The 27934-nt window shown below is 39.2% G+C and overlaps 9 protein-coding genes across 14 annotated transcripts; 4 read left to right on the top strand and 5 right to left on the bottom strand.

The window, feature by feature from the left end:
• The first annotated feature begins 284 nt into the window (after nucleotides 1-284).
• Nucleotides 285-3017, top strand: LOC108819217 (glycosyltransferase BC10-like). The gene is made up of 10 exons (XM_056993313.1): nucleotides 285-712; nucleotides 814-930; nucleotides 1047-1147; nucleotides 1456-1527; nucleotides 1678-1759; nucleotides 1895-1975; nucleotides 2115-2156; nucleotides 2276-2332; nucleotides 2430-2576; nucleotides 2673-3017. The coding sequence occupies exons 1-10, from the start codon at nucleotides 434-436 to the stop codon at nucleotides 2835-2837; spliced, it is 1143 nt and encodes a 380-aa protein (XP_056849293.1). The 5' UTR covers nucleotides 285-433; the 3' UTR covers nucleotides 2838-3017.
• LOC108819219 (uncharacterized) lies at nucleotides 2961-4660 on the bottom strand. Its single transcript, XM_018592217.2, has 7 exons — nucleotides 4327-4660; nucleotides 4171-4237; nucleotides 4050-4096; nucleotides 3714-3801; nucleotides 3477-3610; nucleotides 3292-3390; nucleotides 2961-3204 (listed from the first exon to the last, which is right to left on the bottom strand). Exons 1-7 carry the CDS (start codon nucleotides 4615-4617, stop codon nucleotides 3130-3132), a joined length of 801 nt encoding a protein of 266 aa, XP_018447719.1. The 5' UTR covers nucleotides 4618-4660; the 3' UTR covers nucleotides 2961-3129.
• Nucleotides 4661-4907: 247 nt separating this feature from the next.
• On the bottom strand, nucleotides 4908-6527 carry LOC108821122 (wall-associated receptor kinase-like 15). Its single transcript, XM_056993314.1, has 3 exons — nucleotides 5613-6527; nucleotides 5371-5412; nucleotides 4908-5286 (listed from the first exon to the last, which is right to left on the bottom strand). Exons 1-3 carry the CDS (start codon nucleotides 6430-6432, stop codon nucleotides 5156-5158), a joined length of 993 nt encoding a protein of 330 aa, XP_056849294.1. The 5' UTR covers nucleotides 6433-6527; the 3' UTR covers nucleotides 4908-5155.
• A 1082-nt stretch (nucleotides 6528-7609) lies between these two features.
• LOC108822743 (aspartic proteinase A1-like) lies at nucleotides 7610-11703 on the top strand. Its single transcript, XM_018595900.2, has 14 exons — nucleotides 7610-7764; nucleotides 8552-8907; nucleotides 8992-9052; nucleotides 9308-9402; nucleotides 9487-9599; nucleotides 9682-9850; nucleotides 9934-9973; nucleotides 10099-10163; nucleotides 10250-10363; nucleotides 10477-10541; nucleotides 10687-10843; nucleotides 10960-11079; nucleotides 11169-11257; nucleotides 11354-11703. Exons 2-14 carry the CDS (start codon nucleotides 8557-8559, stop codon nucleotides 11436-11438), a joined length of 1524 nt encoding a protein of 507 aa, XP_018451402.2. The 5' UTR covers nucleotides 7610-7764; nucleotides 8552-8556; the 3' UTR covers nucleotides 11439-11703.
• Nucleotides 11704-13584: 1881 nt separating this feature from the next.
• LOC108820634 (25.3 kDa vesicle transport protein SEC22-1-like) lies at nucleotides 13585-15298 on the bottom strand. The gene is made up of 6 exons (XM_056992464.1): nucleotides 15140-15298; nucleotides 14708-14946; nucleotides 14432-14592; nucleotides 14202-14348; nucleotides 13992-14068; nucleotides 13585-13846 (listed from the first exon to the last, which is right to left on the bottom strand). The coding sequence occupies exons 2-6, from the start codon at nucleotides 14893-14895 to the stop codon at nucleotides 13763-13765; spliced, it is 657 nt and encodes a 218-aa protein (XP_056848444.1). The 5' UTR covers nucleotides 14896-14946; nucleotides 15140-15298; the 3' UTR covers nucleotides 13585-13762.
• A 266-nt stretch (nucleotides 15299-15564) lies between these two features.
• On the top strand, nucleotides 15565-19573 carry LOC108820623 (uncharacterized). Of its 3 annotated transcripts, XM_018593603.2 has the most exons (9): nucleotides 15567-16113; nucleotides 16185-16290; nucleotides 16359-16451; nucleotides 16559-16754; nucleotides 16861-17039; nucleotides 17137-17369; nucleotides 17454-17623; nucleotides 17752-17792; nucleotides 18321-19573. In XM_018593603.2, coding segments are annotated over exons 1-9 (1383 nt in total). In that variant the 5' UTR covers nucleotides 15567-15749; the 3' UTR covers nucleotides 18322-19573. The 3 variants fall into 3 exon arrangements, with proteins under 3 accessions (XP_018449106.1, XP_018449105.1, XP_018449104.1); XM_018593602.2 differs by having other exon boundaries at nucleotides 15568-16113; nucleotides 17752-19573; XM_018593604.2 differs by lacking the exons at nucleotides 17752-17792; nucleotides 18321-19573 and having other exon boundaries at nucleotides 15565-16113; nucleotides 17450-17597.
• LOC108820625 (aminomethyltransferase, mitochondrial) lies at nucleotides 19472-21580 on the bottom strand. Of its 3 annotated transcripts, none has more exons than XM_018593609.2 (4): nucleotides 21328-21580; nucleotides 20467-21051; nucleotides 20266-20384; nucleotides 19472-20172 (listed from the first exon to the last, which is right to left on the bottom strand). In XM_018593609.2, the coding sequence occupies exons 2-4, from the start codon at nucleotides 21028-21030 to the stop codon at nucleotides 19626-19628; spliced, it is 1230 nt and encodes a 409-aa protein (XP_018449111.1). In that variant the 5' UTR covers nucleotides 21031-21051; nucleotides 21328-21580; the 3' UTR covers nucleotides 19472-19625. The 3 variants fall into 3 exon arrangements, with proteins under 3 accessions (XP_018449111.1, XP_056849199.1, XP_018449110.1); XM_056993219.1 differs by having other exon boundaries at nucleotides 20467-21045; nucleotides 21417-21580; XM_018593608.2 differs by having other exon boundaries at nucleotides 21417-21577.
• A 320-nt stretch (nucleotides 21581-21900) lies between these two features.
• LOC108820629 (putative lactoylglutathione lyase) lies at nucleotides 21901-23979 on the bottom strand. Its single transcript, XM_056993220.1, has 9 exons — nucleotides 23928-23979; nucleotides 23592-23695; nucleotides 23370-23494; nucleotides 23222-23286; nucleotides 22909-23121; nucleotides 22765-22812; nucleotides 22565-22672; nucleotides 22332-22484; nucleotides 21901-22192 (listed from the first exon to the last, which is right to left on the bottom strand). The coding sequence occupies exons 2-9, from the start codon at nucleotides 23687-23689 to the stop codon at nucleotides 22151-22153; spliced, it is 852 nt and encodes a 283-aa protein (XP_056849200.1). The 5' UTR covers nucleotides 23690-23695; nucleotides 23928-23979; the 3' UTR covers nucleotides 21901-22150.
• A 1517-nt stretch (nucleotides 23980-25496) lies between these two features.
• LOC108820621 (glucan endo-1,3-beta-glucosidase 1) lies at nucleotides 25497-27766 on the top strand. Of its 2 annotated transcripts, none has more exons than XM_056992312.1 (4): nucleotides 25497-25820; nucleotides 25914-27218; nucleotides 27316-27344; nucleotides 27436-27766. In XM_056992312.1, exons 1-4 carry the CDS (start codon nucleotides 25736-25738, stop codon nucleotides 27571-27573), a joined length of 1557 nt encoding a protein of 518 aa, XP_056848292.1. In that variant the 5' UTR covers nucleotides 25497-25735; the 3' UTR covers nucleotides 27574-27766. The 2 variants fall into 2 exon arrangements, with proteins under 2 accessions (XP_056848292.1, XP_018449102.2); XM_018593600.2 differs by having other exon boundaries at nucleotides 25498-25820; nucleotides 27316-27343; nucleotides 27432-27766.
• Nucleotides 27767-27934: the final 168 nt, after the last annotated feature.

Here is a 27934-nt window from a genome sequence, read left to right as displayed (position 1 = left end):
AAAGGAAACCATTACTTTTGTATAGTATTTAGAAGTTGACTAGAGAATAGTCAAACTTTTAAAAGGAAACCATTTTTGACATTGTTCACAGTTGATTTTTTTTGAGAAAACAAGTATGTTGAATAATAACTTGTCATTAATATTAGACTTGTAATTATATTGGGGTCCCACAGAACTTTTAAACGTGAACGTGGACTACTACATACGACGACGTATAAAACAATAATCTACGTCTAACCATCATCGTCATCTGCTGTCTTCTTCTCATCTCTTAATTCCAAAAAAATGTATTAATGCCAAATTTCTTCAGTTTCGATTTGTCCTAAAAAAAAAAAAACCAAATTTGACTTCAAAAAACCCCTAAAACGATGCTGATCGCTCGACGGTGACTGACTGATCGCCAAAAAATCTTCCTCCGTGAGGTTTTAACAAAATGACGAGGAAATCGGTGTCGTCGCGCCGCGGCGTCGCGTGGCTCGGGTGGAAGCTCGTTATCGCTTTCTCCGTCTCCCTGTGCCTTCTCGCTCTCCTCAGGATCCAAATGCAGTACCGTTCCTCCGTCACGACGGCACTCTCCGTCGCGGCGGGATCTCATGATGATATCACGCTCCGTGATTACTCCTCCGGCGACCGTCGTCGTCCGAAGGTCGCTTTCCTTTTCTTAGCTCGGCGTGATCTCCCGCTTGACTTTCTCTGGGATAGTTTCTTCAAGGTTTGGTTTGGATTCTAAGAACTGAATATTTTGATTATAGCTAATGTCACTGTCATATTCTAAATTTGGAAAGAACAAAAAGTAATTGCTGTTTCTGGCAGGGAGTTGATGAGGCGAATTACTCTGTTTATGTACATTCAGTACCTGGTTTCGTGTTTAATGAGGAAACCACCAGATCCAAGTTTTTCTATTATCGTCAGTTGAACAATAGCATCAAGGTGAGTGTTTTTCTTTAGCAGCAGAGAGGAAAAGCCTTTGGGACATTTATTAAACTCTTATTAGGAATTGTTATGTTGGATGAATCTCTAAAACTAAGGGTGTCACTGTTATATAGGTAAAATGGGGAGAATCCAGCATGATTGCAGCTGAGAGATTGTTGTTTGCTTCTGCTTTAGAGGATCACTCAAATCAAAGATTTGTTCTTCTCTCTGACAGGTCCGCTTCTCTGACAACTATTATTACTCATCTAATGATTTCCCCTTGCTGGATACACATTTGGTATTCCATTCCAATGGCCTGTTTACTCTATTTTTGCATATGATTAGTCGGTAGTACATACATGGTTAGTCAATTACAGTATCTCTTGGTTTTAGATGTGAACTTGCTAATGCAGAACACACACACATATACTCATTTGTGTTCTCACACTCTTAGTATTTTTGTTTGTACCTTTAGTGCATTTGACTTTCAGCATATATATATATATATTTTCTTCACATTGCTTATACTTTCTGTTTTTGCAGATGTGCTCCGTTATATGACTTTGGCTATATATACAGATATATTATCTCGTCACCCAGGAGTTTTGTGGATAGGTAGATTGCAAGTCTTAATTTTTCTTTTTTAGTTTTCTCTGTACTAGTAAATATGTTAATGGAACAATTTGACTTTATGGCCTGATTAGCTGGTGTATAAGTAAGTGGAGTTTTCTAGATGTTAATAACTGTGTTTCTCTCTGTTTACAGTTTTCTTCATACTAAAGAGACACGGTACAGTGTGAATATGTCTTCTGTCATACCTGAAGAGAAATGGCGAAAAGGTTCCCAGGTATCTTCATCATCTTGCTTTTGATACGAACATTAGAGAATTGATATCTCACTAAGATTTTTTAAGCCGGAGTTTCTTGGTTCCTTTGCAGTTCATGAATATTTTTTTATCTCATCCTTGTTTTATCTATTGCAGTGGATATCTGTGATCAGAAATCATGCAGAGGTCATTGTTAATGATGATATCGTGTTCCCAGTTTTTAAGAAATTTTGCAAGGTAAAAGATCAGGCTTTATGTGGATTCAGTTTCGTTACTGCTTGTAATCACACGATTAAGCGAAATTTTAATGTCAATCTTGATTCCTTTTTGCTGAAGAAACAACAAATGATTTGGTGATTTCTCTTTCGATTTTCAGAGAGCTCCACCTTTAGGATCCGAAGAGGCATGGTTGTTTTATGTAAGTGATACTTCCACATTGGCATTTTTCATTTGATAGTATGTATTGAAGTCTATGACACTTCTCTTTCTCAATTGAACGGCTGTTGTTTAAACCTGTGGCGTTTGATGTGAACTCAGAGACAGAACCGGCGAAACTGCATCCCTGATGAACACTATGTGCAAACATTGCTTACTGTAATCATATCTTAGAAACATCTCTTTCAGTTTGTTGTTTCTTTTCTCCATCTAAAAAGTTTCGTATTAATTACGTTATACCATTTTTTATTTCCAGATGCGTGGACTAGAGAGTGAAATGGAACGAAGAACACTGACATATACTGTATGGAACGTTTCGGGTTCAAAATATGAAACCCAAACTTGGCATCCTGTTACTTTCACATTTAAAAACTCTGGCCCTGGCCAAATAAAAGAAATAAAGGTACATTATACAGTATCTTGTTTGTGACAACCATCACAACCATAAGATCTATACTTTGAGTAATCATTAATTCTTTTTTTTTTGTTATTGGAACAGAAAATAGACCATGTCTATTACGAGACTGAATCACGAACAGAATGGTGCAAGGCAGACTCAAACCCCGTCCCATGCTTTCTCTTTGCAAGGAAATTCACTGAAGGAGCCGCAATGCGCCTTGTGAGGGAAGGACTAATAGGATCGTCTAAAAACATAACTTTATAAGCGATAAGCAACCGTGTAAGCAAAGTGTTTTAGGTTACAAACTGAGGAAAAGGGTACTTATCTTTTAGGACAAGCAACAGAGAGTTCACATAGATTAGGGAATAGCATTGATAACATCACTCATGAGGTCAAGCAGTAACATTTTCTATTAATATGCCTCAAGAAACGGGCTTTGATTAATATCGTGTTATACAACATATCATCATTCAACCAACAATAAAACAACAGTTTATTTATTCTTCCTCGAAGCTGGTTTTGCAGTTTAAATCACAGTTTAGACTTTTGCAGAAGTTCACTTTTTCTTAGGATACTCTCTCGCCCCGAAGATGGTCGATCCGATTCTCACGTTTGTGCTTCCCAGTTCAATCTGCAAATCACAAAAGTTCAAAAAACAAAGAAAACCTTTAACATTCTGAGCAGAACTCAGAGTTGGTGTTGATCAGAAGACACTTACGGCTAACTCAAAGTCGCCGGACATCCCCATCGATAGCTCGCACTGCTCCTCCGGTATTCCAAGCTCCTCACACACTTCACTTCTGCATTTCGCAAGCATCTAAACGTACAATAAGGAGCAAAAGAGAGCCTCGGTTTAGTGTTCCCATAATATTTACCAAACGTTTCAGTTCAGATTATATAAACCTTGAAGTTTTCTGGGGTTGAAGTGTAATCAGCCATCCCTATGGTCATCAAACCAGAAAACTCAAGATTAGAGCAGGCTTCCTTAACGTGCTTTGCTAGTCCTACGCATCCCGAGGGTTCCACGCCGAATTTCGCTGCAAAGTATCAATGAGATGACCGTGTAAAGAAAATGTGGAAATGGAAAACATACGAGTTGGATGCAAAGAAAAAGTTTTGGGAGATTCTCAGATTCTTAACACTCTTCGCCACTGGTATTCACTTGGACCAAGACCTTCAGAGGCTTTCTTCCCATGTTTCCAACCACACGATCAAGCATATTCGCAATCTACAAAGCAAAAACGTAATAAAAGAAAACCAATTACTCTCACATCCACAGAAAAAGATTCAACAAACATTTGACATCATTCAACAGATTCCACTATCCACAGTAATTTTTTTTTTCACTATCTACGGTAATTGTTACCCAAAGATCCTGGATTCTGTATATACCCTTTAACACCTCGAAAGAAGGCTACAACAGTTACCAACTAATAAACTCTAGTCCTACTATACACAAAAAAAAAGAATAATTACCTTCTCATCGTCCACACTTTCCACCATAACAAGATTAGGCACTCCAGCTGATCAGACAAGCAAACAATTAAGAACAGAACATAGCAAAGACATAACTAATGAACCAACGACAAACACTTACTTAGCAAAGGCTTCACTTTGTTGCTCTGCAAGTTCCCAATGAAATGCCACTCTATATCTTCAGGAAGCTACAAATTTTCAAATCGCAAAACAATACAAAAAGATCAGACCTTTTTTTCAATCAAAGATTCAAACTTTCAAAAACTAATTCGAGAACCTGAGGGGACTTCTCGATGATCTCTTGCACATAGTTCTCTCCGAACGACCTGTGCCCAGCGTCGTACACTTGACGGATCAGAGAAACCGGTTTCGTCTTGCTAACCGCTACGACCCGTATCCGATCCGACGCGCGACCCGCTTTCTCCGCCGCCTGGTTCACCCGCTGGAACACAGATCGTAAAGCCGCCACACCATCCATCGCTGCTGCCGCTGCTGACATAGCCGGTTCCGCCACGTGTCCTGACTGATCGTTCGTGGGCTTCTTCTCTTCGTTTTCGAGATCGTTCATCTGAAGCTAATGCTTTTTTTTAATCACACTCTCTGGTCACAGTTTTGTGGAAGAGAATGAAAGAGACGCACTATACGCTGCGTTTCGATGTGTGAAAATATTTCGCTGCAAATGTAATCGAACCCGGGACGCTATTAGAAGCCATGCTCTACAGTAATTTTACTTTTTTGATCAAGCCATGCTCTACAGTAATTTTATTTTTTTGATCAAGACATGCTCTACAGTGTAATTTTCTTTTGTTGTCAAATTTTCAACACCAATCATGTTTAAATATTTTTTTTTTGTTTTGAAAAAGTGTTTAAATAATTAAGTTCTCTTGATTGGTAAATGATAACTACCAAAAGATCTACTATATATTTCAAAGAAAAAACTACGAAAAGAAAAAACATAACAAAAATACAAAATTCTTTATCCCAAGCTTGTAATCTACACAAACTTAAGGATAAAAAGAAAAAGAAAACAAAAGGAATGCAAAGAAGAAAAGAAAAGAAGAGTGTGATATCATGCTTTGCCTTAAAAAAAACATGTTTGAATGCTTTTAGAAGATTCTGTTCTCATTGCTTTCAACTCCACAAGTGACTGGAGCTTTGGCTCTCACTTTCCTCAAGTACCAAAAGATTCCACCCACAACGCCAATAGCTCCGGCCGATGAAACCGCCGTCACCGTTCCTAATTACGACAACAACTCACAAGTTGTAATAAGATGAGTAGAAAAATATCATATGGTACTAATAGTAATCTTGCTTAATTTACCTGCGACTGCTCCAATGCGTTTATGCTTTTCGAAGTTAGGATCTGCAAATTATCACAAAAAGATTCAATACATGTAGCAGTAGAATAATACAACGTAGGTTTTGGAAACTGAAATTCTAGTGTTAGTTACATATATTTCAACACCATTACATATTGTTAATATGAGATTAGTATTAATCGAAAATAAATACAAACGAGGAATGTTTAAAGAGACAAAAAAATTACGAAAAGATAAAAATTACCTTTACAATAAGTAGTGACATTGCCTTGTTTGCAAAGACACAAGAACTCATGCGTCTTCGTATCAAATCCACAAACTCCACCACCTTTAGTCGTTTCTTGGCAAAGAAGGCACTTCATAGTAACCGGAAACTCGAAATCAACCCTAATCCCATACTCCGCAACCTGATCGTACGGCCCATTCCCCGCACCATTACTCCTCCAATATACACTCGTATACGTCGCACAGTTCTGTAGCATCAGCCTAAGAGACTGAGTCGCTTTCGGGTAATATGAGCAACAAGAAACCCTAGACCCTAACACCGATCCACCACACTCAGGCAAATGCCTGCACAGATAGCTCGAGCTATCGCACGACGAGTCGCATCTATCGGGAAACCTCTCGCAGTAGAGCGGTTTAGGCTCGACGATGACTTTCTCTGGATCACAGTTGAAGAACAAGTAGTCGTTTTGAAGGGAGACAGTGAAGTGTGTGCTTGAGTCGATGCTGAAAGATCTCGTTGGTCGAAAGTTGTCTCGATCTTGACAGCTCCACATGTATGGGTCCGAGAGAAGAAGGTGAGGATCAGAGTAGCTTATGGATTTAACAGGGTATTTACCGGATGGCGTTCTGAGTTGGAGTTTGGTGTTGTTGTCGGAGCAGATGAGCATGTGACGGTAATAAGGGCTTCCACAACCGTCGTCGATGGCCAAAGGGTAGTTTATTGGAATGTTGCCGCAAGAAGATCTGCAGAGATGTGATTGGGATGATGTTGGTGATGATTGAAGAAGGATGATTATGAGAATGGAGAAGAACATTGAGTAGGACTGAAGTGGAGACATTATTTAGAATTTGTTTTATTTTTGGTTTAGGGCAGATCTTTAATCAAGAGACTATAGTTTAATGGTGTGAAGTGTTGAGTAAGCTTGGAATGTCTTGTTATGGAGGTTAAGCATAAATTTTATCATGTGTCAGTACTTATTTATTTTATTTTAGGTTTCTCTGATATTCAAATTAGCTCTGGGCAAAAAAAAACGGATCCGAAAGACCGAACCAAAACCGAACCAAAATACCCAAAACTGAAACCGGACCCAAATCTCAAAATATCCGAATGGTTTCTATATTTTTATATTCGAAAAATCGGAACCGAACTGAAACCGAATCGAGAATCGAATGGATATCTAAATATCCAAAAAATTAAGTTTAACCTCTCAGCTATAAAGTAAAATGTCATCAATACCATTCAAACCTGAATTAGATAGGAATGGTGAGAACATTACTACCACAAGACTACATTATCTTTCATCTACTCTCTTATACTATAAATATATATGGTATTTTTATATTAAAATATAGTAAATACTTATAAAATTGACATCTTAGAAACTCGAAATTTGTTTGGATTGACGATTATGCAAGTATGTAACCAGTAGACCACTTATATTAACATGTTAACTGAAATATTTTATCTATATATATTTGATTCACGTATTAAATCGATATCCGAAACCGATCCGAAACTGGAGTAGAACCGAACCGAAATCTCATAACTCATAAGTACCGATTGGGTATAGTAATGATATATCCAATATATCCAAAACCGAATGGTGTCTACCCGAAACCGAACCGAACACCCGCCCATGGCTAATTCAAATGTATAATTTGGATCAGTAACTGGGATTTCAAAAGGCCCAATATAAACATAACATTTTCCTATTTTAGTTGGGCTTTAGAGCAGAATACAGTTAGAAAACCCTTCGAGCCGACACGTTACATCTCAATCAACGGCTAAGATTCTGGAAGAACAGGTAGTCCACCCTAAATTCGTAAGCACGTGATCATTTCGCTAATTTTAATACTTGCCGGTTGCTAAGTTATGCCTTCCTATCCATCCGTCAACGGTAAAATCTGATCGTTCATTATATCTTAATCCAACGGCTAATATCGAAAACTGATTCTTCAAGAAATATCTCCTTCTTTTTGTTCTGACGCGATTATATCAGTGGGCCCCTCTGTCATTGTTTATTCAGGGCACAGCCTTGTTAATTTAGCATGCTCCCCTCGTCACAGTCATCTTTCTTCTTCAATAAATGCAACCAACCCCTCCTCGTTTTCTTCTTCATCGTAATATACATTTCCCCTCAATTTCCTGAGATTCTCGTGCGATAGCTTCGGTGAGTTCTCCTTGGAAACTGATCGATTCTCTTGTATTATAGTGATCTTCGTTATCGCATCTCTTCGATTCGTATATAGCTACTAGTAGTAGCTATATACGAATCTACCTGCGTTTTTTTTGAGCGGTTAGGTGTGAGTTTTAGCGATGCGAATCTGAAAAGTATTATTATTCTATGATCTGATTAGTTTAGTTATCAAAGGTTTCAGTAGTGATCGTGCTCGATCGGTGTGAGTTTTGGTTTAGGAGCGTTTGATGAGTTTGATACTGTAGCTCTTATCGTCGTCTAATCGGTTGTTATCATCTCAAGTTTCTTGTGAATCATTCAGTTATAATGCAATCGAGATTGTTTCCTTTCTATAATTCTTTGTAAGATTGAAGAATCGTTCCTATTTTGGGATGCTAGTGTTTCCAAGTGTTATTGTAGTCGTCAGAATAATAATTTTCTGTATAGCGTACAACATAAAAAGATGACTTCAGCATCGAACTATTTTTTCCTAATTAGAAGGGAAACGTCTCTATCATTTGGAAAGTCAATAAAGTTATTTTAATTTTATTTATTTCTTCCACGCTATTGTTGTTGCTTGGTTGCTATTTGAGGGAGACAAAGTAAGATGACAGTTAGAGCATTTTTAATGCGTGTTACCTTGTCAATCTTTATCTGTTTGAGGCGGACCAAGTAAAAGTCTATCCATTCAATATAAATATTATTTTTTACATAGATTCTTCTTGACTTTTATGGTATGCCTTATTCTATATTTCTAACCTAATTTGTTATCAATGAATAGGTGAAATGGGAATATACTCTAGAGCGGTTGCTGTGTCTCTCGTGGTGTCCTTCCTGCTGTTTCTTTCTGCCTCTGCTGAGCGCAACGATGGGACCTTCAGAGTTGGCCTGAAGAAACTCAAGTTGGATCCCAAAAGCGGTCTTGCTGCACGTGCGTTTGGTTCCCACCAAGAAAAGCCCCTGAGAGCTTACAACCTTGGAGACTCGGGGGATGCTGACATTGTCACGCTGAAGAATTACTTGGACGCTCAGTACTACGGTGAGATCGCTATTGGTACTCCACCGCAGAAGTTCACCGTGGTGTTTGATACCGGAAGCTCTAACCTCTGGGTGCCATCATCAAAATGCTATTTCTCGGTGAGTAACGTTTAGTCTGAACTTCCTAGCCGTGCTCGATATTCGTTTGAGAAGAAAATTAACTGTGTTCTGTCCGTTGTGTAGCTTGCATGTCTTTTGCATCCCAAGTACAAGTCTTCGCGTTCAAGCACATATGAGAAGAATGGTGTGTTCTCTCTCTATTCCTAATTTAGTTATGCAGTCTTAATGAGGCTTCTGTAATCGAAAATTGTGTGATTTGTTTCTAATGGTATCTGTTACCAGTTGAACTTCCTAGTGGTAGATAGTATAATGGCAATCCATTTTTAGCCACTTAAATTCGACTTTATGTGCAGTGTGTTTCTCACCTTTGTTATAAGATGCAACATCGCTACTGATGTGAGCTGTAAAGTTATAACTAAGTTGCTCCCCTTTAATGCAGGAAAATCCGCCGCAATTCATTACGGAACTGGGGCTATTGCTGGTTTCTTTAGTAATGATGCCGTCACCGTCGGCGATTTAGTTGTCAAGGATCAGGTAAACTATCTATCCTACCGTACTCAAAGCTCTTACCACTATTTATTCTACATCGCTGATCTTCCTCATTCTCTATCATATCAGGAGTTTATCGAGGCAACCAAGGAGCCTGGTTTGACATTTGTTGTAGCTAAGTTTGATGGTATCCTTGGTCTTGGGTTCCAAGAGATCTCTGTTGGAAATGCTGCTCCTGTTTGGTATGCTTTCTTCTCTTTACTGGGTTGAGTTTACTACATTCTTGTAGTATCAATCTCATGCTGTAATGTCTTGTTTTTACAGGTACAACATGCTCAAGCAAGGCCTCATCAAGGAGCCAGTGTTTTCATTTTGGCTTAACCGTAACGCTGCGGATGAAGAAGGTGGTGAACTTGTGTTTGGAGGTGTTGATCCAAAACATTTCAAGGGACAACATACTTATGTCCCTGTGACACAAAAGGGTTACTGGCAGGTTTGTATTTATATTACCTTCCTTTTCTTGGTTTTCTCGCAAAAGTATTCCAAGTTTCTAACTCGAGCCTTTTTGTGTAATAGTTTGATATGGGTGATGTTCTCATTGACGGTGCACCCACTGGTATGTTAACATTACTATGCTTTTTCTGTATATTATATATAGCTATTCCTAACAAATTTGAAAATGTTTTACTGTTTATGTTTACTGGCATGGACTGGATCTAAAGTTCAGTTTTTGTTATACAGGATACTGCGAAAGTGGCTGCTCTGCTATAGCAGATTCTGGAACATCTTTGCTTGCGGGTCCAACAGTAAGCATGAATTTGAAGGGGTTCTAGTGTTTTCTCAAGTATAGTATTGGTAGTAATACACTCTTATTTTTGTTTTCTTTGTGTAGACTATAATCACCATGATAAACCATGCTATTGGAGCAGCTGGAATTGCTAGCCAGCAGTGCAAGACTGTCGTAGATCAGTACGGGCAGACCATCTTGGATCTGCTTTTGTCTGAAGTAAGTATGCTTATTGGACTAGCTTTAAAATCTAGTGTGACAAATAATATGTTGTATATGCAACTCTTGTTATGTAAATGAAATTGACTTACGGTTCCCGTTTCGGATTGCAGACCCAGCCGAAGAAAATCTGTTCGCAGATTGGTCTGTGCACTTTCGATGGTAAACGTGGTGTCAGGTAAATTTCCAGTGGGTTCGTTTATGATATAGAGAAGCTATATTCTATGGGGAGATTGCAATTAAGTCCAAGATCTTCTTCATCTTATTTTTTGTTTCTTATTGATCGGCTGTTTTTTTACTTTATGTTTCCTTTTATTGTTTAGTATGGGCATTGAGTCGGTGGTGGACAAGGAAAACGCCAAATTGTCGAATGGTGTAGGAGATGCCGCGTGTTCTGCATGCGAGATGGCAGTTGTTTGGATTCAGAGCCAGTTGAGGCAGAACATGACCCAGGAACGCATATTGGAATACGTCAACGAGGTACAAGAACAAACTTCTATTACAGCAGTTTTGATCAAAAATATTTTGAAGCATTGTTGTTCTGATCCTGTTCATTTGCTACTGTTGCTGTTTTTCTCTTCTTCTTTTCTGAACAGCTATGCGAGCGTATTCCCAGCCCAATGGGAGAGTCTGCAGTGGACTGTGCACAACTCTCGACCATGCCAACTGTTTCGCTCACCATCGGAGGCAAAGTCTTTGATCTTGCTCCAGAGGAGGTATGATCGAGAACATGATTCATATCTCGTTGTGGACACGTGAATATTATACCCATTCTAATATCTTGGTGATGTTGTTGTGTGGACAGTATGTTCTGAAGGTTGGTGAGGGCGCTGCAGCACAGTGCATCAGTGGCTTTATTGCACTCGACGTTGCTCCACCCCGTGGACCTCTCTGGTAAATAATTGGTTCAACACGGCAGCACAAGTTCTTATATTTCTTTCTTTCATTCTTTTTCTAATCAGAAGCATGGTGGTAAAAAAAATGTGACAGGATCTTGGGAGATGTGTTCATGGGCAAATACCACACCGTGTTTGACTTTGGGAAAGCGCAGGTTGGATTTGCAGAAGCAGCCTAAACATACAGTTGGGCTGGTTTTTAGTTGGGTTTATTATGTGAACAATATGTGTCTCGTTTGTAAGTTTCTGGAAGGGTTTGTGTTAAAAACTGAGTCGTGGTAGAAATGGTGGCGCAGCTACTTTTATCTTTTCAGTGGTTTCCTAACGACATAAAAAAAAAAAGAAGGCCTTTGTAGTTTTGAAGGCATTGGCTTTGTAAATATTTCTGCTACTCAAGTGCGATGGTGAAAACTTTTAAAAATAAAAATTCTACCTTCGGAGCCACCTTTGTTTTATTATGGTTTGTGATTATTTGTCTTTAGCAGAGGATGGAGTAACCTTGTAAAAACGTCTCACCATATCCTCTTGGCCTTTTGGGTTTCGATGCAGAAAAGACCCGTTACGACTTGTTGAAATAATACATTGATTCTAGTCTAAGCTAACAAGTAACAACACTCAGATCATGAAGCATCAGAATCTTTAAAGCAGAAGATCCACATACCAAATGGACAAAGGAAAGCAAACTGAAACTTTGAGAGCCAATTTCGGATAATAAAAACCCGTATGCACGGACTATATATACTTCCATAGCCAATTTGGATGTAGTAACTAAACCGGTAAACAATCACACTAGCAACTAAGGTTTGATCAAAGCAGAAGGCATAGCCAATCTGATTTAAGTAGGTTGAATCAGAGGATGGGAAAGAGCTAGCAAACAAACAGAAGAGACATAGTTCCAAGGCTTGAACTGACACTGGAGAATGCGTTTTCAAATAACAAAACCTTAAGACATATATGAATCCCCTCCGCATCTAGTTTAGTCCTTGAAATTTAAGACGGCTTACAAAATAGCTCAGTATCTAAACTATTAAATCAGAAGTACAAAATAGAATATACCCTTAAAGTTGCACAAATATTACATTCCTATGCCACTACTATTTAAACTATGTCGTTTTGCTTCTTTTAAAAGAAAAAAATCGTTGCCATTAGGATCTTTGGGCTTACAAATGGGTAATGACCAACATTTTCAATTCATTGCTTTTTCTATTCGTATTTAACGAATTCAACTATGGAAACGTGTTATGGAAATGTTGGTATAAGTTAATTCATATTCACGTTTTCTGTAACATATATGCATGATATAATATTTAATTACATGCACATACCAGAACTAATACACTATAAGTAATCATTCTCAACCAAAATTGAATCTCAGTATCATGTGTCTACGAATCATTTTGTTACAACCAAACATATACCAACATTTTATAAAAGTATCATTTTATGGTTTAGATTTTGGTTTGCAAAGTCAAATATTTATTTTTGTTTATCAATTTGTTTTTTTTTGTATATCGGAATTTAACATGCTCCTAAAATATCGAATTAGCTAAGATTTTGAATATAAAATCGTACCTAATTAATCTATAAGATTGATATATGATAAGAAATATGGGTGATACAATTGACGGTTCAAAAAATAAAACAAAAATTAATATGTTTAAATGTTATACTATAAATTTATTTAATAGTGTAAATTTCAAAAATACACACCATCATTTAAAATAGATAAATATTTATTTACAAAAATTCTAAACTACATATGCACAGTGCAGGGATCAAGCCCTAGATAATTCGGGTTGTCTAATTAATATTAATATCTACAATATTAAAATAAATTATTCATTTTTACTAAGAAATATAACACCCGGGCGGGCGCCCGGGTCCAACTCTAGTTTATTTATTAATATTATACACCATTGTAGCTCAAAAAGTTTAGTTTCATAAAAATCAAACTTGGAAATGTCACTCGAGCTCTGTGTGAGGTAGATATTTGAGGAAGATGAGGACGTGGTCGATCGTCAAGAGAATGAAAGAGCGAGAGATCTACCATCTGTTTACATCTACAGAGCATTAATCGATTGTCCGAGGAAGTCAGGATAGTTTCTGAGGGCATTGCAGCTTTCAGATGAGTTGAAGAACACTTAAACGTTAGATTTGGCAGGTCAACAAGATTTCAAACTACACTTGAGATCACATAGACGCTAGACACACTCTAACTTGAGCAGATGTGTATTTCATTTCGGTGTAGGGATATGTAATGAGATCAAAACAAAGTTGGGTGTTATATAGTTTGAGTTTGGTTTTGATTTGAAGAACCTTGTGAAATGAAAATCAAAGGTTTAAAAAGTGTATTGATGGGATGATTCATATGACTAGTCTCATAAAGTTTGCATTACTACAAAATGTGTGTCAATGTCTCACTTTCAAAAAAAAAAAAAACAAGATATTTTTTGGTGCCGGTCGATATATGTCTGGAGAAGTCTAGCCTCAGGTTCCTCCTTTCTTACCAAAGCTTGTTCTTGACCCAGAAAAGAAGGAACACGACTCCAAGCACGATGGCAACTGGTGCCCACTTCCTGATCAAAGCCTGGTTTACCAAAACCAAAATGATTGAGAACCATATGGTAACAAACTTGAGCTATAAACTAAACCTGAGAGCATCGCATCTCATTACGTGTGACCAATGTTGAATTGTGTAATGTAAGGAATCATATATACAATCATATACTCACCTGACGGTTCAAATCTTTAGCCTTGTCAGCATATATACGAGATTCAGATGTTAGTCGGCTCGACATCTCGCTCACCTCTGCATTACAAAAAAAAAAACAAGAAGAAGTAGATGGTACATGATTAGCATATCACTCTCCTGATTACAACACATGTATGTACACAACTACTAACTGATCACAGGATAAAAAACAATAGATGTGTCTGCTTACGGTCCAGCTTTTCACCAACACCTAGGACTTCCTGCACATTCCTCGTCATTATCTGATGAACCTCATAGAGTTCATCGTTCAGCTTAGAGATATTCCGTTGCGTACGAGTGTCTTGGTACAGTTTCTTCGTTTTCTGTATGAAAGTATCTACAAAAACAAAAAGAGAGTGAGAAACCAAGGAAGCTGATGAATAATACAGAAAATAATCTACAGTACACACACACACATACCAAACTTAATAAAGGCATAAGGTCGAGCAGCTGTCTCAATGTTAGGCCCATTAACACGTTCAAACTCGTTCCTGAGGTCTTCCAGGTACTGGAAAGCCAGTTTCTTAGGGTAAGAGCGGTCACACATCGTCAAGTAGCAAACACGTCCTTCTATGATGTAACTAAAAAGTTCTCTCATCAAGGAAATAGCATACATGTATTGTTCTTACTCTTAAACATTAAGATAAAACCAAATCAAATCAAATCAATAAGTAAGAGATGTTGTTAAAAGGATACTGGAAAACATAGGGACCAGTCTCAACGGACATTCTCGAAGCTTCGTTGTGACCTCTGGAGAGATTCTTAAACAAGGCCTTGACCTGTTGCTTGTACATGTCGGAATCTGGTAAGTCACGTCCATCGTCAAGACCTTCGGCTAGAGGCAAGCCGTCGGTAACACGAGCTATCAATGTCATCTTCACCATCTTGATTAGACCTTACTCCCTTCCCTTCTTCTCCAATAACAACAAAACTCACTGCAATTATCAATCTAAATGTAAGGAAGGCAATCATCAACAGAGAGAGAGAGAGAGATCGAATTCGAAAGATCTGATATATAAAAATCCAAACTTTCGATCCGAAACGGAAGCAAATCATTGTAAAAATCGCAAATAAACTCTACATGAGATGTATACATCTATAACGAGAAAGCACAGAGTTGGAACTAACCTGAATGGTTCTTCTCGATTTGAGGATCTGAGAACCAGGACGATGATCCAAGGAAGGAAAAGATAAATTAAAAAAGAAAATTAATAAAGGGTTTATCAAGGGGGATGATTTATTATTATTTTTTTGTTGTTTGAAATGTTAATTTATGACGACGATCTACGTTCTGCGTTTCGGTGACATGTGATTGGGGCTTATGACGCGTTTTATTGACATGTCTTCGATGACGTGGCGCGTTTGATCTATAGCTTCACAAACGCTACGTTTGTGTTTAGTCGACGCTCGCATAACGTTTTACGCGTTTGTAATAAAACTTTATTTGGTCCAAAAGATATTTTTAAACTGGACCGGATCGATTGGTGTAAACCGGGCGGTTCTTGAAACCTCTTTCTCGGTTAGAGGGTTTGAAACTGACTCCAAATTCGTTATTCTTCTCCGTCGTCTGTTTCTTCTCCTCTGCTCAAAATCACAAATCGTCAAGCTTCCTTTTTTATCTACATTCCTTTTAAGTTTATTCAGTTCGATTCGTCTTCAATGTCTACTGGATCTCCATTACTGTCGGAGTATCACTAAAAGTCAATTCATTTACGAAGGAGGAGGCTTTGCGTCTGCAATGTCCAAAGCCATGGAACCAAACTCGAAATCGAGGAAAGAAAGCATCTTGATCAAATACGCAACCTTCTCGCGACTTCTCGTCCTCTTCTTAACCCTTATGTGGCGGAGCTTCCTCCAACCCTACGATACATCCGCGGCGCTCAACCCTCCCTGCCTTCATCACAGAGACGAAGTCGTCGCGGAAGATTCTCCTCCTCCGTTGCTACTAGCTAACTCCTCAGTATCGAGGACGCTTGAGAACAGCGTCGTCTGGGACAGCGTGTACTTCCTCAGGATCACGGAGTGTGGTGGGTACGAGTATGAGCAGACCTACGCCTTCTTGCCTCTCCTTCCCTTCTTCATCTCCCTTCTCTCTCGCACAGGTTAACGTTCCCCCTGGTTTCTGATTCTCTGAGTTCTCTCTCGCTAATGAGCATCTTTGTGGGATTCACAGTTTTTGCGCCTTTGGTTCCGTTGATTGGTCTTCGAGCTGTAATGGTGTTGTCTGGTTACGTTGTCACCAACGTGGCCTTCGTATTTGCTGCTCTCTATCTCTTCAGGTACCTTCTTTGGCAATCAATCAAATAGTTTTTGAGTTCCTCTGTCTTACATCAGTGCTTGCTAACAGGGTTTCAGTTATTATCTTGAAGGACACTGAAGCTTCATTCAGAGCTTCACTTATCTTCTGTTTCAATCCGGCCTCCATATTCTATTCATCAATGTAAGTGTGTGTATTCAATCAATGATCTCTTTAGTTTATTTATTTATTTATTTAAGGATAGTCAAAGAGATGTTCTCTTATGAGACTGTTTCCATTTTAACTTTCAGATATTCAGAAAGTCTGTATGCTCTGTTTTCTATTGGAGGCGTGTACCACTTGTTATCCGGCACCAGCAATGTGGCTGTTCTCTGGTTTGCTCTTTCTGGCTGTGCAAGGTCCAATGGGATTCTCAATGCTGGTTATATCTGTTTCCAGACTATGCATCGAGCATACGAAGCTTTTTCTCTTAAAAGGCGCCTTTGTGTGAGTTACACATAAACTATGAATGATTTACAGCTTAGCTTTTTTTACTTTGGTGTTAGCTCTTTTGAGTTCTCTGGTACCGTTAGTGATTTGTTTCTCTGGCCAGTTATCTGTGCAGGTTTTCGTTACTGGATTTATTCGATGCGTGTGCATTTGTCTTCCTTTTGTCGCATTTCAAGCATACGGATACTATAACATATGTCATGGACATAAGCTAGATGAATTGAGGCCTTGGTGCAAAGGAAAAGTACCTTTGCTCTATAACTTCATTCAAAGTCATTACTGGTAAGTTTGAACAATAAACCATGTTCTTGTTCTTGCAAGTTTTTTTTTTTTATGTATTTGATTTTTGAGCCTTCTTGGTGACATGGAATTGTAACAGGGGAGTAGGCTTCCTTAGATACTTTCAGTTCAAACAGCTTCCCAACTTTCTGCTTGCATCCCCAATTCTGTCTCTAGCTTTGTGTTCTATTGTAAGTTACGTGAAGACTCGGCCTGAGCTCTTTCTTTCTCTGGGCTTTCAAGCTACTGAGAAAGAAAAGAGATCTTCTGCGAGGCTTTATTCTCTCAAGGATGTGCTTGAGCCAGATGTTATTATAACTTCATCAAATGAAGGTATTATTTTGTTTCTATATGTAATTTTATAGTTTCGAAACTGAACTCTTTGATGGATGGATCCTCTCTATTTTCTTGAGTAAGGGAACCGTGACATTAGGCAGCGAAAACTGAGCCGGAAGAAGGATGTGACTGTCACCGATACAGCTGCCGAATCCAACTCGTCATCAGGATACTTTTCAGCTGATGTCTTCCCATTTGTCGTACACTTGGGTCTAATGGCAGCTACTGCGTTCTTCATCATGCATGTTCAGGTACTTACAATCCTCAAGAATCATAAAACATAAACGTGTACACAAGTTAATATGACATCGAGGTAGTTAGTTGTTCACTGTCCTCATGTGTGTGTGTGTGTGTGTGTTGTGATTTATTATTATTGCAGGTTGCAACACGGTTCTTGTCAGCGAGCCCTCCTCTTTACTGGTTTGCATCTCATTTGATTGCATCTCCTAAACATAATAGTAAATGGGGATACTTGATATGGTCATATTGTGCTGCCTATATCCTTCTTGGATCTCTTCTCTTCTCAAACTTTTATCCATTCACTTGATTTAAAGAGTCTCAGCATGTAAAAGTAGAGAACCAACCGGTTAGTTTTTTTTATTTGCTCTGCTATGTGCTCACTGTTTCCCATGTGGCTATAGACAAAGATATGAAGATATTATTTATTGATGAAGTTTTGTGTAATCAAAATCATCAAATATTATGAAATGAATATAAGAACACAACAAAATAAAACATGTACAGCAATAAGCTTTTGAAGCATAAGTAGAATTGAGAGTGAGACACACCATTAGTATTTTGAAATATAATAAGGTAAAGAGGAAGAGAAAGGTGTTCTACAACACTTCCGGTTAGTGTCAATCATGACAATGGCAAACTCGTGCTCTCTCAACATATAGACGCTGTTTATGACTCTGATTTTGACTCTGCCATTTGAATTTGATTTAGATGGAATACAAATAGCTTCAGACTTGGAGAGGAAAATGCAGAGATGTCCAATGTCTTTGGTGTAAACAGCGTTCCCTTCCTTGTCTATCTTCAACACAAGGAAATGATCCCATAATTTCAAAGTATCGGCGGCGGCAATGGGACAGCTCTCTCTGTACCACTTCACCATAAAAGTCTCATCAGTGTGTAAAGACTCCACTAAGTAGTGTTGCTTTGTACAACAAGACTCTAATCTCTGCCACTCGTCCTCTGTCATTTCCGGAAATGAATCTCCATCGGGAAGCCGCAGCATCTGCACCTTTGGTTCCTTTATGTGTCTCCCAAGATCCCATGATCCAGTGTAGTGGCCTCTAGATGCAGGCATGGAGAACATCTCATCTCTCTTAGAGTACATTACAAGGGAGGAGAAGAAGCTGGGGTCTGTGATTCTGATGTTGCTCCACTTGCAATCTTTCTGAGCAGGCCTGCACAAGCTTAGCTGAGGTCCTAAGAACTTGACGGCCACAATACAGTCTTCATCCTCGTCAGGAGAAGAAGAGGACATGGCTACGTTGGTCACGATTTGGGTTTGGCAATGAGGCAGAGTTACAAAAGGAGGAAGAGGGATGCGTTTCGGGTCTGTATCAGGGAGATGTATGCCATCTTGAAGACAAACCACTCCGTTTTTCAAAGTTGCTACCCAGCCATGGGATGCTCCTATGACTCCTATCTCCTTCAGTGACTCCATAGGCACCTTAAGAGAAGGAATCGAGATAGTTTCGCTAGATACTGGTTCCCATGATTCAGCACCCCTGACGTAATAGATTGGGGGAGACGAGAAGCACCGAGAAGAGGTGGTGAGGTTTCTCTGCGTAATGATTAGTTTGTAATTAAACCAAACATACGAAAGCAACAAAAAATAAAAAAATAAAAAGGAGAGCAGCCATGTGACTAGACAAAGAGAAGATGGAGGTAGCTTGCTTACTCGGAGGAGGGATAGCTTGAGCCGCCTGAGAAGATGAGACATGGCTGCAGAAGATTAAATCTTTCTACCGGATAAAAAATATATAAACCCTTGGCAACCAAGTCTTATTTTCCTATTATTACTACGTACTCTAATAAGTGAATATTCCCGAACTTGTAATTGTTCAACTATGTGAGCATGGTTATAATTTGGTGTTAAAAGATTTATTTCAATAACAGTGGAATAAGCATATATGCCCTCTTGGCAAAAGAACGTACTCTTTCAGACCAAATCAGAACTGAAGTCATTTTAAGAAAAGAAAGAGAAACAGGTCAAAGAAGAAGAAGAAGAAGACACACATATTATGATGGCTTGTAGTATTTGGTGGCCACAAACGGCATCTTGGTGATGTTGCCTTCATAAGGTTTCCCACGGACCAAGATCTTCACTTTGGTCCCGTTCTTGTGCTGACCTGACTTCACGTACCCCATGGCTACGTTCTTCTTCAAGTTGGGGCTAAACCCACCACTCGTGATCTCTCCAATCTTGTCCCCATTCTCATCGTGCACCTCGCTATGCGACCTCGCCGGCGGTCCAGAAGAGAAGAATCCAACCCTCCTGATAGTAGGTCCGTCTTGAAGCTGTTTGAGGATCACATCAGCGCCAAGAAACCCTCCTTCTGCTCTTCTGCGTTTCCCTATGGCCCATGTGAGTCCAGCTTCGACGGGAGTAATATGTTGCTCCATGTCGTTACCGTATAGACATAGCCCTGCTTCTAGCCTGAGACTGTCTCTTGCTCCTAGACCAGTAAGCCTTACCTTCCCCTCGGACTTCTCCAAGATTGCTTTGGCTAAATCAACTGCATGCTCTGATGGAACAGAGATCTCAAACCCGTCTTCTCCAGTATACCTGTAAACCACACACAACAGACAGATTCATTAACTGTATTGTCTACTTGGAGAAAGAAACAAGAGAAGAGAGTGAAACATGATATAACATTACCCGGTCCTGGTAAGGAAGCAGGTGGAACCATTAATGTCCAGGATCTGGAACTGTCCAAAGTAAAGCTTGCTCAAGTCTTCTTTAGTCAAGTGTTGAAGCACCGGAGCAGCCAAAGGACCCTAACACATTGCAAAAAGGTTCAAGAACCACACAAAAAAAAGAAACAATCATTAGCTTTCAAATCAATAAAAGCCACAAAACCTGAAGGGCGAGAAGAGATCTCTCATCATGGATATGCCAAGAGACATCACCTCCTTTAGACTTAAAAGCCTTCATATGCTCCTCAATATGAGCCAAATCCTTATCCCTACAACCAGCGTTCACCACCAGATAGATATGCTCATCAGTCACTTTAGTAATCACCGAGTCATCAATGGCCCCTCCTTTCTCATTCGTGAACACTGTCAAGCTCCCCGTTCCAGGAGCCAGACCAGCCACGTCAGCAACCACGAGGGTCTCGAGGAAAGGCACACAGTCTTTGCCCTTGAGGCTTAAGCCACACATGTGCGCAACGTCGAACAAACTCCCGTTGACCCTGCAGTTAACAGTTGAGTCGATGATGGAGTCTTTGTACTGAATCGGCATGCTCCAACCGGCGAAAGGAACCATCTTTCCTCCGTGTGCGACGTGGAAGTCGTAAAGGGCGGTTTTTTTAAGGTCAGCAGCGCCAGAGGCGAAGCAGCGGCGTGAGACGGCTTTCTTGTCGGTTTGAGCAAGACGACGGGTTATGGATTGGCCTAGCTGCCATAGACTCCCACCTCTCATCTTCTCCTCCTCCTCCTTAACCTATATACACAGTTTCGATCCAAGTATAATCAAAACCACATGAATGAATGCATTTCATCCAGAGAGAGAGAGAGATGAATGAATGCATTTCATCCAAAGGAGAACACTTTGAATCTCATAGACAAAAAAGGTGAACACTTTGAATCCATAAAGTCTTTTAACAATAAGATTTAGATTTGTTAAATAACATCTGAAAGAACAATCTGGGAGCTCAGTAATTGTAATGAGATCAAACTTCCATGTTCATACAAAAAAAGAAGGAAACAGAGAACATACATCAACAAATGTTGTAGCAATCAATAATCTGTGAATGAAAACATAAACGCGAGAAGAAGAAATGAAAAGGGGTCGCGAAGATATCTTACAAAGATTGAGACTTTGTGTTGTTTGCCTCTGGAGAGATTCCTGAATCCTACTACTACCTTTGTAGTGTTGGTACAATTAACTGATGGTTCGGTAGTAAACAAAATAAAAAATAAGAGGGGCTTTTATATATTTTTAGGGATTAAAAAGTTGGAAAATTTAATTAAAGTAGAGATGTGGGGAAAATATATGGGAGAGAAAAAGAAAGGGCTGGTGGTGGTGTGGAGGCAAACATCATCCAAAAAAGCAACCACATCCTCATTGAGTGGTAAGTGTATGTTCTATTATCTTCTTCTTCCTTTATAGTTTTGTAAAATCAAAATAAACATATGCTATAGTTTTGCAAAACATAAAAGAAATGTTTGATCTTTGTGCCATTTTGTGATACAACTTTCTTGTGAGTTGTAGACATTCTATCCATTACAACCGGTCTTCAATCGAGTTACCAATTTGGTACAGAAATTTTGAATTCTACTAGACCATTCATAACCGGTAAACACCAAAACCAGATGGTGGGTATATTTTATTCAGGAACGTAACAGAGTTTTTAGCTCAAAAGTTAAAAAAGAACAAGCACATAGCACACGACACACAAAAAGTGAAGTACTGAACCACCAACATCTTATTTAGATCAAATACTAAGTCTTTTCTCTACTTCAAAAGATCACATATTTTATTATTATGGTAACGTTTTTAGCTGTGATCTATTCTTGACCATCATCATCCCTCTCTCTCCTCATTCCAGTTCCTTCAGAAAATCTTCGTTGTCTACCAGAACCTGATCATTTTAACCACCAAACAAACCTTTTTAGGAAAACCAAAGGCTGAATCTAGGTAGAATCTTCAATACAATAGCTTAATATGGTTTCGGACAACTGGAACAGACTCATCTATTTCTCAAATGTGCAGTTACTTACAGTTTTCCAGCCATCAGGATCGAGGAACGAGACAATCTTGGTGCCGAGTCCAGGAAGAGGTCCGGCTTCTCTAGTGATCTTTCCTCCTAGCTCTTGGTTCATTATCTTCACAACTTCACCGCTTTTGTACACGTCATCCGTGCCTATTGCAATCTGTTCATTACATTTAGACCAAAAGAGTTAACGATCAAAGTAAAAGAACGCAAACAGTAGCAAGAGTCTAAGTCTGACACCTGTGCATATGCATTGCCCTTTGTGTACTCAGTCACGCCGTAGTTGTAAGTCAGCTCCAAAACTATCGACTCATGTTCCTCAGCATATCCCATCATGCCTATGGTGTACTGTTTCATCCGACCAAACAAATAATCGTTAAGTCACAACGTAGCTCAAGAAAGTAAATTACTTGTCTACATAGCACCACTGATTAGTTCACCTTGTATTCAGGTCTCTCAATCCTCCTCAAGAGTCTCATCCCTAGGGCCTGCAGGGTTTTTCAAAAGTGAGATATAAAAGCTTTCTAGAAAACAGCAATGTTCAAAAACATAAAGACAGCCATTTACAACTGCTGTGCACTTACCTTCTCATAGAACTGGATGGCACGGTCAAGATCACCAACACGAAGCATGACTTGACAGAGTGGTTCAGGAGTAGGACCTCTCTGGATGAGCTCAAAAGTGTAACCATCAGGGTCCTTCACAAAGGCAATGACACTGCTTCCACCTTTGACTGGACCAGGCTCCCTGGTGACATTTCCGCCCTTGGCACGGACAGTCTCAACCATCTTGGCAACCTGAAAAAAACAAAACTCTCCATGATCAGGGGACCCCACATGCATTATACTGAATTCTTTGAAATCTACAAAAAAATCAAAGTAGGAGGGAAGAGTTTACATCTTGAGTGGAAATGGCGAAATGCCCAAATCCAGTCCCAATGTCATAGGAGCTAACACCATAATCTGTAATAAAACATAAAAAAAAACATGTTAAAGACTCTCATAAGAACAAGTAATAACAAGAGAGATAGGGTAGGAGCATATACTGTATGTGAGCTCGACGACAAAGTTGGAGGTCTCAGGACCAAAACCAAGGAAAGCATTAGAGTACTTCTCCTCAGGGACATCTCTTTTCCTCAACACCTTCATGCCAAAGCACTCAGTGTAAAACCTAGTAAATAGTAAATAAATTTTAACTCCTGTTCATTCCATAGAATGAAATAACAACAAATAGTTTGTATGAATGAAACAGAGAGAAAGAGAGATACTGGATAGTGCGATCAAGATCACCAACGCGGTAGACAACATGGAGAAAACGACGCTTATCCTTCTTTGGCCACTCCAACAACTCTGCCTTCTCTGCCATTTTTTCTACAATAATAAAAATAAAAATCCAAACTTTAAACATATTTCTCAATCAACATTGAGATCGCATGAAACCCAGAGTAACGATACAAAATTTAACCTAGATTCAATTATAAAAATATGATTCTGAGAATGAGAATCAAACCCTAGAATGTTTTTCAAATGAGATCTAGAGTGCGATCAACGAGAGTACAATCATCGAAATGTAAGAAAATAGATCATCTGCGACAGTTACTCACCTGATCGAAGATGAAGCAGATACACAGACACCTAGGACAGACACCACTGGACACGGATAATTTTCACAATGTCCGTCACTGTACCTATAAAAAAGACTCAAGTGAGAGACAACTTCTCGGCTACTGGCTGTGATGTAATGTTTCCATCACGGACGCTTTACGACCGATAGATTAATTATTTGGGGAACGATTGTGAAGTAAACCTAACACCCATGGGAAACACATGGTCGTACAGAAACGATCTTTTTTTTGTCGGCAGAAAGTTACGATAATGAGCGTATAAAAAGCCCAAGGCGCATGAGTTTGAGCCCAAACATATGAATCGAGAGACAGGTGAAAGAAGAAAAGCCCACTACATGAAGTATTATGAATGTTTGCGTTTAATGCGATTTTTTTATTTGATTAGTTTTGTTTTGAATTTACATTGTTTTTATTACACGCATGATGCATGTAATAAAAATAGAAATACTGTATAGTTTTTTCATCTCTCGACTATAGTATTGTTTGGTGGCATATGCCAATGTGCAGAGGACATATGGTCAGAATCTTATAACAAATGTTTTGAATTCAAGTTCTCTAGAAAGCTGGACCTCTTCTTCTGTTTGATTGCCTCTATATATCAAAAGAGTTGCCAGTGTTACAAAAAAAGGAGAAAAATCAAAAGAGTCGCCAGATGTACCTCTCTGATATATTGATAAACAAATTTTGTCGGGTTGCTGTTTTATAAATTTTTTTCTTTCTAGTGCAGCACTATGTTCCTTAGACTATGACATACATGTAGAACGTTACATTTGTTACTTACTTACAACTTGTCGCAATACTGCGTGTTTTGGTTTTGTAAAAGCTGCATTTATTAAGTTTATTGGTTGAGAGGAGGAAATATCTTCACCAACAAAATAAATAAAATTTCTTATTTACTTACAACTTGTCGCAATATTGGTTGTTTTGGTTTTATAAAAGCATTTATTAAGTTAGTTTATTGGTTGAGAGGAGGAAATGTGTTATCTCATCAACAAAATAAATAAAATGGGCTACTTCTACTCAATGTATTTTTTGCTACTCAACAAAACAAAAGGCATGGAGTTGTTGTATTCTCTCTTTATTTCCCTCAACTCGTATTTCAACGTTTTTGATGAACATTTTCAATAATAACTGAATAAGAGAGAAAACTCATACGGTCATACCTAATAGTAAAATTTCACTAAAGGGCGTTATAATCTTCTTTTATTTTCCCACTTTTTTAATCACATGCGGTCAACACCAACATTTCAAGGCAATACTAGAAAGTTAGAAACTAATTATTAATAACCAAAAATACAAATGAACTTTTTGATATATGTAAAGTAATAAAAGCACTTTTATGGAAAGTTTTTCAATTTTGAAATGTTGTCACTTAAATACTATAATACGGTACGAAAATTTTCATTATTTTGAATAATACTTTTAAAATTTTATTATTTTTGAATAATACTTTAGTGTACTCGAAATATAGTGATGTCCAGCTGGCACTTTCTATCACTACTGAAGGGCATTACCGTTATTTACCTCTGTCTGAAATTCAACGAGCTTGTGTGGGGGAGAGGAGCGAGCAGAGTGTATTCACGTGAAGCACAGATAGTCAGATAGAGAGACATAAATCTTTTAAGCACTAAACCCCTTAACTAACATTATGTCTAAATCTCTCTTCTCTTATCTCAAACCAAACAGTAACGAAATCTACTGAAAGATAATGCAAGGATCTATAGCCGAGTCTGAATCCGAATCAGAAGAGTTGCAGAATCAGTTCAACAAGCTCAATCTCCTCTTCAATGCCAGTCACTAGCATGTCTTCCACCACCGTCCCTCCTCTCCTCTCCTTCTTCTTCATTGTAATCTTCACTCTTTCTATTTCCGGTAAGTTCCCGACATGTTACCTAGTTCAGTTTCCGACAAAGCTTTTGCAATAATTTTTTTGCCAAAGTTTCGATTTTTCTTTCTTTTTCGCAGCAAAGTCGTGGCCTTTATCGCAAGACAACAAGATACAGGAACAAGACAGAGACCCATTCGTCGGATTCAACATCGGCACCGACCTCTCCTCCCTCCTCCCTCCTCCGGACCTCGTCAAGTTCCTCCAGACCCAGAAAATAAACCACATCCGCCTATACGACGCCGATCCAGACCTCCTCAAAGCCCTCTCCAAAACCAAGATACGCGTCATCATCAGCGTCCCAAACAACCAGCTCCTCGCCATCGGATCCTCCAACGCCACCGCCGCGTCGTGGATCGGCCGCAACGTCGTCGCTTACTACCCGGAAACCTTAATCACGGCGATCTCCGTCGGAGACGAGGTCTTGACCACCGTACCTTCTTCAGCTCCTCTCCTGTTGCCCGCCATCGAGTCTCTCTACAACGCTCTCGTCGCTTCGAACCTCCACACTCTGATCAAAGTCTCCACCCCTCACGCCGCGTCCATCATGATGGACACGTTCCCTCCTTCTCAGGCTTACTTTAACCAGACTTGGCTCTCGGTTATAACCCCCTTGCTTCGGTTCTTGTCCAAGACGGGCTCTCCGCTGATGATGAATCTCTATCCTTACTACGTCTATATGCAGAACAAAGGCGTGGTGCCGTTAGATAACTGCTTGTTCGAGCCGTTGACTCCTGCTAAAGAGATGGTTGACCCCAACACTCTGCTGCATTACACCAACGTCCTCGACGCTATGGTGGACGCTGCTTACGTATCTATGAAGAATCTTAACGTGTCTGACGTGGTCGTGCTTGTAACCGAGACGGGTTGGCCTTCGAGCGGGGATAAACAAGAGCCGCACGCTACTATAGATAACGCTGATACGTACAACTCCAACTTGATCAAGCACGTGTTCGATAGAACGGGAACTCCTCTGCACCCTGAGATGACGCCGAGTGTTTATATTTACGAGCTGTTTAACGAGGATAAGAGGGCGCCTCCGGTTAGCGAAGCTAGCTGGGGGCTGTTCTATGGGAACACTACCCCAATTTATCTGCTTCATGTCTCTGGAAGCGGGACGTTCTTGGCGAATGATACTACGAACAAGACGTACTGCGTTGCTATGGATGGGGTTGATGGGAAGACGCTTCAGGCGGCGTTGGATTGGGCTTGTGGGCCGGGGAGAGCGAACTGCAGCGAGATTCAGCCTGGGGAGAGTTGTTACCAGCCGAATAATGTGAAGGGGCATGCTTCTTTTGCTTTTAATAGTTATTACCAGAAGGAAGGGAGAGCTTCTGGTTCTTGTGACTTCAAAGGTGTTGCAATGATCACTACTACAGACCCAAGTAAAAGCTCTTTTCTTCTTTGTTTGTAATGTTTCTTTTGTTGTTAGAGAGGAGAGTGATTGGTTTACTTATCAAGAGAATGTGTATGTTTTTTCAGGTCATGGAAGCTGCATTTTCCCAGGAAGGTAAGAAAGTTTGTGATATTAAAAATTCTTATTACTTCTGTCTTTTGTGTGTTTATTTATTCACTTGATGTTGGCTCATTTGGTGCAGCAAGAAGGTTGGGAACAAGACACAGACGGTGGTGAATTCGACTCAAGTTGCAGCTGGTGAAACCTCCTCAAGGAGTTTCTCAAGAGGCTTCTGTGCCAGTGTTATGATTCTTGTAACTTGTGTTTTGTTACCATTCTGGTGATTTTTCATTTTTTTTTTACCACGGTTGCGTTACCATTCTAGGTTTCATAAACAAATTGTATTTTTTATCAAAATTTTGTGATTCGTTGTTTTGTTTGTAGTGTCCATTTTAGTAGAGTCTCTTGTGACTTTGTTGGGGCAATGTTTTGTGTAAAACCTGTGTTCCTAAATGTTATTGTTACATGCTGTGATGATGTGTTACCCCAACATGTAATCGTTAGAAGAAATTGGCAATCCATGTCTCACATTTGAGATATATACTTGGTCAAATTCTACTTAATATGAGATTTTTTTTGAAAAGAAACTTTTCTATGAACAAATAAACAGTGAAGGTTTAGCACCAAAGTGGACGATACCAAATT

This window comes from Raphanus sativus, chromosome 8 (assembly GCF_000801105.2).
Source record: "Raphanus sativus cultivar WK10039 chromosome 8, ASM80110v3, whole genome shotgun sequence".
In the NCBI taxonomy this organism is placed as follows: domain Eukaryota; kingdom Viridiplantae; phylum Streptophyta; class Magnoliopsida; order Brassicales; family Brassicaceae; genus Raphanus; species Raphanus sativus.
This window is presented reverse-complemented; position numbering and strand designations above follow the sequence as displayed.

Bases quoted from the DNA above. Each gene is read 5' to 3' on its own strand.
- LOC108820621 (XM_018593600.2), top strand. From the start codon at position 25,736: ATGCCAGTCACTAGCATGTCTTCCACCACCGTCCCTCCTCTCCTCTCC. The intron at 27,219-27,315 runs GTAAAAGCTCTT...ATGTTTTTTCAG, and splicing joins GATCACTACTACAGACCCAA to GTCATGGAAGCTGCATTTTC. The intron at 27,344-27,431 runs GTAAGAAAGTTT...CATTTGGTGCAG, and splicing joins AGCTGCATTTTCCCAGGAAG to CAAGAAGGTTGGGAACAAGA.
- LOC108821122 (XM_056993314.1), bottom strand. From the start codon at position 6,432: ATGTCTCCACTTCAGTCCTACTCAATGTTCTTCTCCATTCTCATAATC. The intron at 5,413-5,612 runs GTAATTTTTATC...GATAATTTGCAG, and splicing joins TGTCACTACTTATTGTAAAG to ATCCTAACTTCGAAAAGCAT. The intron at 5,287-5,370 runs GTAAATTAAGCA...TGTCGTAATTAG, and splicing joins ACGCATTGGAGCAGTCGCAG to GAACGGTGACGGCGGTTTCA.
- LOC108820629 (XM_056993220.1), bottom strand. From the start codon at position 23,689: ATGGCAGAGAAGGCAGAGTTGTTGGAGTGGCCAAAGAAGGATAAGCGT. The intron at 23,495-23,591 runs GTATCTCTCTTT...ACTATTTACTAG, and splicing joins GATCTTGATCGCACTATCCA to GTTTTACACTGAGTGCTTTG. The intron at 22,193-22,331 runs GTAAGTAACTGC...TAAAATGATCAG, and splicing joins ATCCTGATGGCTGGAAAACT to GTTCTGGTAGACAACGAAGA.
- LOC108822743 (XM_018595900.2), top strand. From the start codon at position 8,557: ATGGGAATATACTCTAGAGCGGTTGCTGTGTCTCTCGTGGTGTCCTTC. The intron at 9,053-9,307 runs GTGTGTTCTCTC...CCTTTAATGCAG, and splicing joins AAGCACATATGAGAAGAATG to GAAAATCCGCCGCAATTCAT. The intron at 9,403-9,486 runs GTAAACTATCTA...CTATCATATCAG, and splicing joins ATTTAGTTGTCAAGGATCAG to GAGTTTATCGAGGCAACCAA.
- LOC108819217 (XM_056993313.1), top strand. From the start codon at position 434: ATGACGAGGAAATCGGTGTCGTCGCGCCGCGGCGTCGCGTGGCTCGGG. The intron at 1,528-1,677 runs GTAGATTGCAAG...CTCTGTTTACAG, and splicing joins CCCAGGAGTTTTGTGGATAG to TTTTCTTCATACTAAAGAGA. The intron at 2,333-2,429 runs GTAATCATATCT...TTTTATTTCCAG, and splicing joins ATGTGCAAACATTGCTTACT to ATGCGTGGACTAGAGAGTGA.
- LOC108820623 (XM_018593602.2), top strand. From the start codon at position 15,750: ATGTCCAAAGCCATGGAACCAAACTCGAAATCGAGGAAAGAAAGCATC. The intron at 16,114-16,184 runs GTTAACGTTCCC...TGGGATTCACAG, and splicing joins CTCCCTTCTCTCTCGCACAG to TTTTTGCGCCTTTGGTTCCG. The intron at 17,040-17,136 runs GTAAGTTTGAAC...GAATTGTAACAG, and splicing joins TTCATTCAAAGTCATTACTG to GGGAGTAGGCTTCCTTAGAT.
- LOC108819219 (XM_018592217.2), bottom strand. From the start codon at position 4,617: ATGAACGATCTCGAAAACGAAGAGAAGAAGCCCACGAACGATCAGTCA. The intron at 3,611-3,713 runs GTTAAGAATCTG...GATACTTTGCAG, and splicing joins GAATACCAGTGGCGAAGAGT to CGAAATTCGGCGTGGAACCC. The intron at 3,391-3,476 runs GTTTATATAATC...TTGTACGTTTAG, and splicing joins CAACCCCAGAAAACTTCAAG to ATGCTTGCGAAATGCAGAAG.
- LOC108820625 (XM_018593609.2), bottom strand. From the start codon at position 21,030: ATGAGAGGTGGGAGTCTATGGCAGCTAGGCCAATCCATAACCCGTCGT. The intron at 20,385-20,466 runs GTTTTGTGGCTT...GCAATGTGTTAG, and splicing joins GATCTCTTCTCGCCCTTCAG to GGTCCTTTGGCTGCTCCGGT. The intron at 20,173-20,265 runs GTAATGTTATAT...TGTGGTTTACAG, and splicing joins TGCTTCCTTACCAGGACCGG to GTATACTGGAGAAGACGGGT.
- LOC108820634 (XM_056992464.1), bottom strand. From the start codon at position 14,895: ATGGTGAAGATGACATTGATAGCTCGTGTTACCGACGGCTTGCCTCTA. The intron at 14,593-14,707 runs GTATCCTTTTAA...AGAACTTTTTAG, and splicing joins ACTGGTCCCTATGTTTTCCA to TTACATCATAGAAGGACGTG. The intron at 13,847-13,991 runs GTGAGTATATGA...TTGGTAAACCAG, and splicing joins CTAAAGATTTGAACCGTCAG to GCTTTGATCAGGAAGTGGGC.